At 39.8% G+C, this 12,310-nt stretch overlaps 1 protein-coding gene across 4 annotated transcripts in view; it reads right to left on the reverse strand.

Annotated features, from left to right (window-relative positions):
* Positions 1-8,695: 8,695 nt before the first annotated feature.
* The window catches only part of FYN (FYN proto-oncogene, Src family tyrosine kinase), a 190,140-nt gene continuing 186,525 nt past the window's right edge, over positions 8,696-12,310 (reverse strand). For all 4 annotated transcript variants that reach the window (XM_048844780.2, XM_048844779.2, XM_048844778.2 and 1 more), the window contains one exon: positions 8,696-10,290. In XM_048844780.2, coding sequence (XP_048700737.1) covers positions 10,082-10,290 — 209 coding nt within the window. In that variant the 3' untranslated portion in view covers positions 8,696-10,081. The remainder of the gene's footprint in view (positions 10,291-12,310) is intronic.

Genomic DNA, 12,310 nt, shown 5'->3' on the forward strand with positions numbered 1-12,310 from the left:
TTCAAAAATCAGCTCCTGATCTCACTCCACTCATGTGTTAGTACACCATGGCCCCAGGCTTGAATGGGAAGAACTGCCCGTGGGCGGATAGCATCTATACTCTCGCCGATGGCATTTATTGGTGTAAAAGTCTTTGGAATCCGTGTGTGTCTAGAATCTCTCACCTGAGCAGCAGCAGCAGGAATTCTCTGTTCTGATACCAGTTGTGGAAGCTCTTTATATCTGTACTGTGTACATATTAGAGTCAGACGAACACCTCCAATTTTACCCCACAAAGGGATGAAAGGAGCAGAAAACGGTCAAAAGCCTGTCAGAAGGAGAGGAGGTGAACCTAATCAGCACAGCAGTATCCCTCCCCTTATCTTAGAGTTTGATTTAGTGCTTCTGACTGTAGCTACACCTTGGACCCTCTTTGCTAATGGACGGTTTGGTGCTCTGCAGAGGGCATGCCTGGCAGGGAGGTGGCAGAGCCATGGATAGCTCATTTTACACAGCATCAGTAAAGCCATGGTGAAATAACCCAGGAATCAATATTGACCTCTCTCTGCAGATTGCTACTCTGAACATGCAGAGGGGGTGTTTGTGATCCAAGCACAGGTGAACGCTCCAAGATCCACAGGTTTGTCCCAGACCTTAGGACATTTAGATGCAGGACTGGAGGACGGGTCTCTGTCCCTTTGCAGCTCGCCAAACCTCACCCACAGCCACAGGAAGGCATGATGCAGCAGAAACTTGGTCTGTTTCACCTAACTTGGTCCTTGTGAAGCTTTTTACAAGTGGTGATATAACCCCACTGGATATTTGTTTTTTTAAAACTGCACAAAAGATTAGCAGTGCCTGCCAAGGTAATATTATAACTCTAATGGTGGAAAACCCTTTTTCCTGAGGGTATACATTACCATTATCTGTTATGTCTAGATTAAGAGACTCAGTTACATTTGATTCAGCAGCTCAGATAATGAGCACCTGCCCTCTCCTGCCTGAGCCACATCTGTAGCCTGTTGCTTTCTAAAGGCCTAATCCTACTGCTTGGAAGTTTTACCATAGACTTCAGTGGAAGCAGGATCATGTCCATAATTCCTTTAAAGCCAGCATCCCATTTGTACAGTATTTCAAGCCGAATGTGATGTGTCATGTTGGACCCTCTGTCCTATAAAATGCATATTCATATTCTAAGAGCAGAACATGACTGGGCTTGATTGACAAGGCACATAATGGGAAGCCTTTTTATTAGATGTGGCTGGTAGACGACAAGATCTTCAGCATTTGGAATATTTTTCATTTCATAGGAAGAAAACGTCACATCAAGCATAGCTTCTTACATTAGCTCCCTGGTCTGTTTATTCAGAGGACTATTTAGTAACACATATGTTTTTGCTTCCAACTGATTAACTGTTTAAAGAATAGCAGTCAAGTTATTGAACTTAAAATTAAAATAAAGTAACAACTTGAATTAATATAGAGAACATTAATTCACAGAGAGTTTACTCAGTACCCTTTACGGTAAATAGGTATTTAGTTACTTTTCTGAATTCTCCTCTTGGCCACAGTCTGCCAGGTGCTTACCATTTTTGTACTCCCATGGAAACTGGGACCTGTCTCTTCCCCTTCTGGCTGTTTGAGATTCTTAGTCACCTGTCTATAGAAATGGTCTTTTAGGCCTTTGCTTTGCTGTTTGCTAGTTATATCCTGGTGTGATACCTAAAAGGAAAAAACACAGTGCCTGTATGTTAATTTATAAGATGCTTCCAATTAATCCTCTCTTAATGATAAAAATCCCTCCCGCCATTTGTTAAAACTTTCCCCACAGTATTATATATCCTCTTAATTAAGAACAGAAACAAACTAATACCTATTTTATTCCCTCTTGCTTCCAATTAGTCCTCCATTGTTCATTACCCACCAGACACTTGACAATTAACAGAACAAAAATACCCCAACAACAGAATATATATTTCTTCAGAAATGACATGTCTAGAATAATGAAAGTGACACAGCCATGGTGTGTAAAGGGGCAAGAGGCAGGGGCATAAAGCCTCCCATGTGGATCAAAGACATATGGAGGATATGCAAAGGCTACATAGGTAATGTGTTTTATACATGTGATTGTATTGCATGGGTTGCAACTCTACCTAATTTGGAGAGACAGAAGCAAAAGAAATTTGGCTTTCATTTTATAAAAGGATTCTCTGCCCCCTTGCCCTTGCCCTTTGCCTTGACAATGTGAATCAATTGCTTGGTTTGGTAGCTTGTCACTGATTTTTCATAAAGACCACAGGTTATTCGTAGTTCCCCACTAGTCACCCAGGACTGGACTTGGAGGGCTGTGTAAAGCATGCACACAGCTCCCTCAACTGACTGCATATCCTCACCCCTCTGGAATATCCAAGATCAGTCTCCAGCTCTGGTGCAGTGTTTTCCTAGCTCCTGATGGCAAAAAAGCCATCACTAATGACCTCCCAGACAACCGACTGCTGCTTGTGTGGATCCTCTGCTATACAGCTAGCGTGACCTGTGCAAGGGAGGCAGCTCAATGGCAGGAGGGATCAGGAATCCAGCACTTTCATTCAAGCTTTAAATGATGCCCTCTCTGGTCCTGGGCATGTCACTTAGGCTTTCTGCTTCAGTGTTCCTACTTGTAAATCTGATCTGCCTCAGGTAGAGCCAACAACAGAGTGAGATAATTAAATGTGTTTGTAAACGCCAGCTGTGCACTAATTGTGACCAGAACACACAAAACCTTCTAGGTGCTGGGCGCCTAACGACCCCCAATGCCCTGCTTGGTTACACAGTTACCAACATTTTAAAAAGTCTGCAAGGGACAATTACGCCCAGACCCCACCGCAGGCTGCACTTTTATAGCAGAAGGGAATTGGGGCGGGGAGGCAATTGGGACCAAAGATCCCCCTCCACTCATTCATTCATTATGTAAATTTAGTCCATTAGGTCTGGGGCCTATAAATATATAAAAAAATCACTTTGCTCTATTTCCCCCAAATCTTCAGACTGAGCCTGTACAGAATAGCACACCGTGGCAGTGTGAAGTTTGTTATATTTCTTGGAGAGGCAGCAAAACATTTGGCAAGTCTGTCCAGTAATGATACATTGAGTCAATTGTATTGCTATGTTATTGCACTTTTCCGTTTTACAACCTCCTGCCCCCCCAGTAAATGTGTAACTTACTATTAGATGGACTTGAGATGTTGATTAGGCAAAGTGGCTGGATGCTTAACTTTAAGCAAATGAGAAGCCTCCATTGATATGAGACTGCTCACATGCTTAGAGTTAAGGGTGTGCTGGAGTGCTTTGCTCGAGTGCATCTTCCGTGCTCAGCACCTTGCAAGACCGAGCCCGGGGGACACGGACACGTCCTTTCCACAAGTGGAGCTGCAGAGTGGAAGGAGGCGGCATTAGATTTGGATTTATTCTCCGTGCATCCAAAAGGGGAAGTGGAGAGTAGCATATACAGTCATTCTTTTCAAGATCTCTCTAGATTTTAAAGTTAACCTCAAACTCTTTTAATAAACTCAGGTTTCAGAGGAACAGCCGTGTTAGTCTGTATTCGCAAAAAGAAAAGGAGTACTTGTGGCACCTTAGAGACTAACCAATTTATTTGAGCATGAGCTTTCGTGAGCTACAGCTCACTTCATCAGATGTTTACCGTGGAAAGTCTGCTGCAGTTTCCACGGTAAACATCTGATGAAGTGAGCTGTAGCTCACGAAAGCTCATGCTCAAATAAATTGGTTAGTCTCTAAGGTGCCACAAGTACTCCTTTTCTTTTTAATAAACTCATGTGATCAGTTTGGAGTCTCTCCTGAGTATTCTTACCCCTTCTGATGAAAGAAAGAGGGCTAGTGCTCTATTAAGCCAAAATCTGCTTTATTTCATGATAAGCCGGACCTGGCAAGAGAGCAGTGAGATAGATCTTACTGTATATTGACTATTGGAATACAACATTCATGCTTTCACTCCCCATGTAATTTAGAGATCCTACAATCAAGAGGAGCGAGGACACAGTCAGAATCCCTCTGTCTAAAGGGAGCCTGAGCCAGAGGTTGGGGCCTTGCAGATACCCCTGGGAGAGGAGAGAGAGAAAAAACAAACAATTTTCTACGAAGGAGGAAAAAAATCTACATATTAAATCAGACCTGTTTAAAACACTGTGAAGGAAAGTTACAGACAAAACCAAGATAAAAGTGAAGTTCAGCCACACAGGCTGCAGCAGTCCCTCGGCATCATCTAGCCCTTAGCCCCCAGTTCTGAGCTGCTTTGAGTAACCTTTCAGTTCTGGGCCCAACTGGGGGCCTGACTGGCCCCACTGTAAACTTAAAGCTGCTCAGGGCTGCTCTAACATAAGCACAGACACTTATAGCTGGAGCATTCTGGCCACACAGTCCTCCCACCACCCCTGCCCATGGTGCACCCCACAGGCCCTTTATATCCGCTCTATCCCACTCAGGGATCACTTCTGACGTGGTATTTCCTGGCTGGAGGAATCTGATGGTATAATGGGGCTGGAAGACAGCCTTGAATTGGGGCTTAGTGACAGACATGCGTAGAATTGAAGTGGTCCATAGGCCTTTGGACAGGCCTGCTGCACTGGGGTGAGTCCCACCCTCAGTGATTAAGGTTGTACTTTCGTTGAGTGAGCCACATTTCTTAAAATGAAAAATATGTGCCAGGCCTTTAAGGATCTTGTGAGCAGAAGTGATGATAAACAGTTCAGCAAACTGCACTGAGAGCTACAAATGTGCATTGTACATCGAAGCTGAGAGCAGGGGCTCAGCAGCAACACTGACAACATTGAAGAGCCAAACCAGAACCTTCACCTCGTCTGTGACCTTCCTTTTGTTGGGGAGGGGAGGGGGATAATCTTATTTCTTTGACCTTTGCTCTTTTCACCATTCTGACAGGGCTCAATGCTGAATTGTTCCAGAAAATGGGCAGAATGATCAATTCCCCATCCCGTACCCATATGGCTAGCAGTAGTTCAGATTTAGAAAGCACTTTCCCATAGTGAGTCACACTTGCCGTTTCCTGCCTTGCCTAAATAATATTCTAGTTACTCCTCTGATTTAAACAGAGGATACTGCTATATTCTGGCATGAAAAACTGGAGCACAGACCCACCAACATTGTTATAATCTGATTACATGAATCCCTGGCCAGAGTTAAACACAATGATGCTGCAAGCACAGCTGGTGCTGCAACCTTTAAATCTGTCTGTAAATGACATGATGTACTTTCAACACAGCCTGCATGTTAGTGACCCATTTATTTCCAGAAGGGCACTCTCAGAATCCACCCTCTTTTCTCCTCTGGCTGCTCCTCCCTGCACACTCATGCCACAGGCCCCAAAGGGCAGTTACTCTCCATGGATGGCTGGATGTGCCTCCTTCTGAAATCTGCTTATATTGCTTTTTGCATAGCAGAATAGGTTACTATACATCAACCCACCACTACACTGCAGCAGCAGAACATGCTGCTACCACAACTCTTCTAACCCTCTGTTGTTCTAGGGGCAAGAATCATACACACATAAATAACTGGACACAAAAATTAGAGTCTACTCTGTTGTTAGACTGTCCTCTCCTCTAATCAGTTACTCTTCAGAGTCCATTTTTGTGTCTTACATGTAATCATTCTCTTGTTTTTCCTAGGTTGAATTTCTCAGAGAAAGGGGAAGAACAAGAAGGAATGGATTAGCGTATTTACTGCTTTGAATTTTTAACAACAGCCTCTACTTTTTCCATACACAAATTTGATTTTTTTTTGTAACTTGCACATATTTTTGCATACAGATGTGGAGTCTAGTTTGAAGCTCCTTGGAAAAACCAAGGACCACTAGGTTAGTGACTACCTTATACAGAAACCCTGGCCCCACTCAGAAGAAATTCCCATTGACTTCAATGGTGCTAGGATTTCACCTCATATATTCAATAGAATCCCTTTCCCTCGGTTTGGCTGTGAAAATTTCCAAGGTAACTAGACTTGAGGGTTTAGATGGGAAAGACCAAACATCCAATACAGGAGAAATCACATCTAACGTCTGAACTTGCTTTAGTTTGTATAGCTAAACGGTTTCTCTTCCTAAATTAAGATAGTAGGAGGACTGTTCCAATTAATACTCCAGAAATCCTTTCAGTGGTGAATTCCCCTGCACATGAATTAATCACTGGGAATTATAATGCTTTCAATAGGACTGTAGAAATGCTATGTAATTCCAGAGTTACAAACAGCCTCTAATTATTCTTTTAAGGATCGTCCCCTTCCTGTCATGACCTGAGAAAAAGGTAAACATTCTTCCACCTGTACTGTTTGTAGCTTACACTCTCTAAAACCCCTCTTAATAGCGCCAGTAGAAATAGTACACAGATTAAAAGAGTCGCCGCTGTGTGATAGCAGCTCTTGTACACTTCCACATTATCTTGTTTTTAACCTCTAGGTCCCAATAAGTATTTATACTAACTTAATTATTGCAGTATCGAGTGCAGGACAGTATGTACTAAATCAACAAAAATTAGGCAGTCCTCCACTTATTTTGTAGGTCTGGTGGGTCCATCTTCTTGGCCCTACACTACTTTCAAATTTGTGGACTCCACTAGAGACACCTGCATAGGAGGAATATTCTCCATTTCCAATTATTTTTTTAGATCCATCAGTTAACGAGTTTTTAATCCAATCCATATAGGGTACGTTCACTTTCTATAGTGCTAATTTTTTAAAATTCAGAACTTTATGTGGGAGTAAGTCAAATGCATTATAGAAGCCTAAGTATCTTATGTCAACACCTTTATCAACCAAACTTATGATTTCATCAAAACACAGCAAAAAGTTTGTTTGACAATACCTATTTCCTACAAAATCATGTTTATTGGCATTAATCATGTTAGCATCCTTAAATTCTGTATTGATTGTATCCCATAACAGCCTTTGCATGATTTTGCCCTGGTTTGATGTCATGCTAAAACAGATTATATAGTTATCCAGGTCATCCCAATTATCCTTTCGAAATATGGGCACATTGTCTTTTTTTCCTGTACTCTAGAACTTTCCTAATGTTTCAAGATTTGCTAAAAATCAGCATTAATGGTTCAGAAACATCTTTTAATACTCTTGGATGCGGGCTAGCTGATCCTGCAGATTTTAAAACACTGATTGGTGAAAGAGTGTGATTTTTAAAAATTTGATGGTGTTCCTTTACAGAAGTTTCAGAACAGTTCTGTGTCGGTCAATGCCTACTAATGGATTTTTATTAATTTGTAACATACATGCCATCAGCTTGTTTAAATACATTGCTAATACTTGCTTTGTTTCATGGAGATAGAAGAGATTTGTTTTGTTTTAGTACTAACAAGTAGAAGCAGAATTAGCTACCAGAGGAAAAGGTCTGAATTTGTCAATCAGCAACTGCAACAGTCTGCATAAAAGTTACATGCAGACTATCCCAGGGCAGCAATGTAGCAGAGTCCAACATGGTGCTCATGGCTTGGCAAGTGGCCCAAGCGACAAACCCGAGAGTTAAAAAATTAAACAACAACCGCAAACAAACACATTTGTTTCCAACTGGAAATGCATACAAAATCCCAGCCATTCCCAGAGCATGAATCCCATCCTGTGTCCATGTATTGCGGTACCATAGCTACCAGAACCATGTTCTTAAAAAGAACAGGAAACAAACAGGAAAATGCTTAGTTGTACTTAAGTGTGTTAATTGGGGAGCACTATTTAGGATCTGGCTGTGTCAGCAATCAGCTTATCAGAACGCATTGTGCTTTGGCTGGCATATCAAGATAATTTTTAAACCTTACTTTAAAGATCTCATCTCTGTAGGTTTTGTTTTAAGGGTGGTGGTGACTGAGGGAGAAAGATGAACATAACTCATTTGGACAGATTTCTATGATGAGACTGGTTAAATAGTCCTAAAAATATTCTGTTACCTTGAGTATTCAATTGCTCGAAGGCTAGCAGTATCGCATGCACAATACACATTACATTAATAGTGCTACAGCTTTTGTGGCAATCATAGCCAAAGTTTTGAGTGATTTTTTTTCACAGAACATTAGCTTGTTTGATAGAAAGTTGCACTGCTGTACAGTTTTATATACCAATAAAGGCTAGATTTGCGAGCTGCTTCTTTGAAAGAAACCTGTCAATCAATGATCAATATTGCAAACACTGAACAACTCATTCCCTGTATTTCACCAGATTATTGCTTTACTAGCTTAGTAATTGAAAGAAGGCCTATTAAGTTAATATGTGAATATTCAGAATATGACTATACAGCCTAAGTAAGATAAAATATTAAACAATAAAAATTGCATTTCGACCATCAGAACGTATTACTTGACTAAACATGGTTTCAACATTCTTATGCAGTAATAAAACTAAAGTTGATCAATCTGTCTATGCATAAAACAATCGTTTCCTGTGACACTTAGATGCCCAAATATTAATGATGAAATCAAGAGAGCTATTCTAGAATAAATAGCTCTTCCAAACCCAGAACTGTGAAATACTCTACATGTTCACCCATCCTTGACATTGAACTCCAGCTGTTTTGAATCTTATTAACTTCGTAATTTGGACAATGATACCAACAAACAAATGGCCAAGTACACCCCCTATTAAGGTTGATGCCAAAATGGTATTTTCCCCTTCTTCTCTCCATGATTTAAACAAAAGAACAAATATCCAAAGGTAAAATGCTCTCTTTTAATTACTAAATTAAGAAAGTTAAACAGTTTTAAAATGTAAACTTGCAAATAAATCATAACAAAATGTAATTAAGACTTTAAAATTTGCAACTCAGTATTAAAAACTCAATAGAAATAGAAAGGAATTGGTTTTTGGTTAAATGTAAGTCATTCAAGGCTGGTACAAATAGACAGCTGAAAAAGTAATACTTTCTTCTGTGCATTTCCCATGAAATGTAAAGAAGTGCATAGTAATTCCACTGGAGAACTCGCAGACATGTAGAAAGTAATTTCATTAGCAGTACAGGACATTTAACACACTTATTTTACAATGGGCAATGTTACACATAAAACAGAAAATCCTAGTTGCATGATAAACAGTTTAGTAGGTGGACATCACTAAAATGCTATGGTTTTAAGATCATTTGAATGTGGTTACAATGTTTATTAAATAAAAGTTTTTGAAACATTTCAGTATACATGTTTTGATACAAGAACTTGCTGTTTCAATCTTCCAGTTCAAAAGGTGACGGTGTGGTTTTTCTTAATTTAAATATGTTCATTTAACTTGAAGAACAAATCATAACACGCTTGTCAAAGATTGGAAACATTACTGTAAATACAGCACATGATTCCTGAAAGAGCAAAGTTACAACCATCTACAGGTACATAGTCATAAACAAAAAGTGCAATCCAATTGAAAAAATTCATGCTTGGCAAATGCCAAAAATTAGATCACTGGCTTTCAGAATCTCACCAGTGTTTACAAGTTTGCAGTAAAATTATCATGTTCAGGGTACTACTGCATCAGCATGGCTCATTCAATCTGAAATGAGTTTCCTCTGCAACAGAACCCATATACTGTATGTACAGGTATGTATATATATTATATATATATATTATATATAAAAAAAGCAAAAAACAAACACCTGTCCTGATTTTTTTTGTTAAAACATGAAAAAAAATGTTTTAGACAAAGAGGCCACTTTTGGAAAATAATACTTTGAGTTGAATTGGGAGAAGACTAGTTAAAATCACATAGGTTTCGCATTTTTTAAAAAGGAAAGCACTAAGATCAGTTATTGGCACTAAGTTACTATTTACACTGAACAGAGGTTTTGCAGTTTACATAACATCAATACAATGCAGTTTCTGAGTCTCTGATTAAGAAAAAACAAGTGTTTTTCTCCTTGTCATAGAGGACATTCAGATTATTAGGACAAGTGGTCATGGACAAGTTCTGTAGAAGTTCTCAACTTCAGACTCATGTGCATTCTGGTGCTGGAAGATGCTGCACTTTGGCAAAGCGGGTCACTGAGTTGGAAGCTAATGAGGTGGGGCGGGGGAGGGACACCTGATAATGACAGTCTGTGTAGACCAGGAATTTACAGGTTGTCACCAGGCTGGTACTGGGGTTCTGTTGCAGTAAAGTAGTCTTCAAGGAAACCCTGCAAATATTCAAAAGTTGGACGTTCCTCTGGGTCTTTTTTCCAGCAGTGAATCATAAGCTCATGCAGGGAGATGGGACAGTCCTGAGGACACGGCATCCTATAACCACGTTCTACCTGTTCCAAGACTTCACGGTTATTCATACCTACAAAGAGGCAATGTGAAATGGTCTCTGTTAAAATATATAAACTTCTTCATGTATAATACATACACTTTTCTCAAATCAGTCCTTTGAGAAAACACAACACAACACAACACACAAACAGTTCCAGCTTTACAACCACGCCAGTATAAACTGGATCCATTTTCTTCCTAAGCAATGAACTCATCTAAACCACAGATCAGTAAAACGCTGCTCTCAGGAATACCCCTATATCCACTCCACTGACTTCAAATGAGTTGTCATGAGTGTAACAAAGGGAAGACTGTGGTGATGTGTCAATAGATAGTTGTGCAATTGTCTGTGAAAAGGTTTGTTTAGAGTTATTACAGCCTTTTGGTATACAGAGCTTCCCCCCCTCCCCCCAATCACAATCCTAAAAGTTTTTTTAAAATATGAAAACTAACTTTTAAAAAGGCTCAATTTGAGCTTGTTGAATTTTAAAAAAATATTTCAGTACTTGTTGGGAATGTGATGGGCAGATTTCAATAAGAATACAAATGACACTGCTTTTAGACTATCAGATATCACTGACAGCATCTCTAATATTTATACAGAAGTTTATTGTTATTGGTGACCTATAGTCCCTTGTTCTGCATCTGACTTTGTTCATCCTGTGCTACTTGATATTAACTGCAGAATTTGGTTTGACAGAAAACTGTAAATGTTACATATGGGAGTGCCATTTTAAGAATTTGGTTTAGTGCCAGTGTAGTTTTGAACACACTTGTTCCTTCTATTACTTCCTATCAAAAGAGAACAAGTTTGTTCTGAATGAGGAGATGGGTAAAATATAAACAAAACAACCCTGCTCACAAGAAGACCAACCCTCCCTGCAGAGACAGCTCCTCCATGATCCTGCTCCTCGTGCTGCGAGATATACTCCCCACTATGCGTTTCACTGCCAGACATCTGTCTTCCTTATCTGTGCCTTAGCTTTCCATTTCTCCCTCCCAGTAACAGATCATTCAGTTGAATTTTTTTCACCCTAAGTAACTGAAACATATTAGCAACTTTCACTTCAGCTTAACTAAATTCTTTGACATTTTTCTTGATTTTTTAATAATGTAAAGGAAAATTCCAGTACCCCTGCCATATGGAAGTATTTACCAGAAAATATATACATTAATTACACCTTAAATGGCAGCTTGGATTCCAGCTTGCTAGTACTGAAACAAGTTTTCTGCCAAGCTATACCTGCTGACTTAGTATCCTTAACCCTGTGGGTTCGGCTGAGAAACTCTGTAGGTATCTCAGACTCTAAACACACTAGACCAGCCGGACCTTTGGCATATCTTAAAAGTCTGCTACATACCAAATGGACATCCAGATGGGCCTCATTTGTCAACATGTAACTTCCAAAATACATCCCATCAGTGCTCTGCAAGCCCTTCACCAGAAACCAAAGGTGATGTTTCTAGGTCTCACTGTTTTTGAGACACACTATCAGAGCACTGAAAATCTGTCACGCAGGCAAAATGTCCTTAAGTATTTGTTTCATGCCACCAATGTACAATGTATATAATACACAAAAGCATAAAGACAGCTCTTGCCCCAAAGAGATTACAACTGAAAAGACAGGCACATAAGAGGTGGTATGCCCTGGGAAATACAGAAGCTGGATGACAAGGTTTTGTGTTTTCAATTACAAATGCCTCTAATTTTTCAAACTCTCATCTTTGAATCAGCTGGGTCAAGTCACCTCACATTTTGGTGTAAAAATCTCTTCAGTGCTTTTTGTCCCTCACAGGCTAAATTATAATTCTTTCAACCTTGAATAAATAAGTTGTTATTAGTAACATAGGTAAAAATATTGTTTGTTTACATTCTAGAATTTTTATGCTGGCTGGCTCCCTTTCCGTGCAAGGCAAGTACAACACAGATAGCAGCAGCACCATCACCACAAACTTTCCTCCCAGATGTGAATTAATGAGCATTTTGTTAGTCTGCGATATTAGTTCAGTATTTTTATCCAGTGTATTACTTTGTGCAGGCCAGTACATGG

The sequence above is a fragment of the Caretta caretta genome, chromosome 3 (genome assembly GCF_965140235.1).
Source record: "Caretta caretta isolate rCarCar2 chromosome 3, rCarCar1.hap1, whole genome shotgun sequence".
In the NCBI taxonomy this organism is placed as follows: domain Eukaryota; kingdom Metazoa; phylum Chordata; order Testudines; family Cheloniidae; genus Caretta; species Caretta caretta.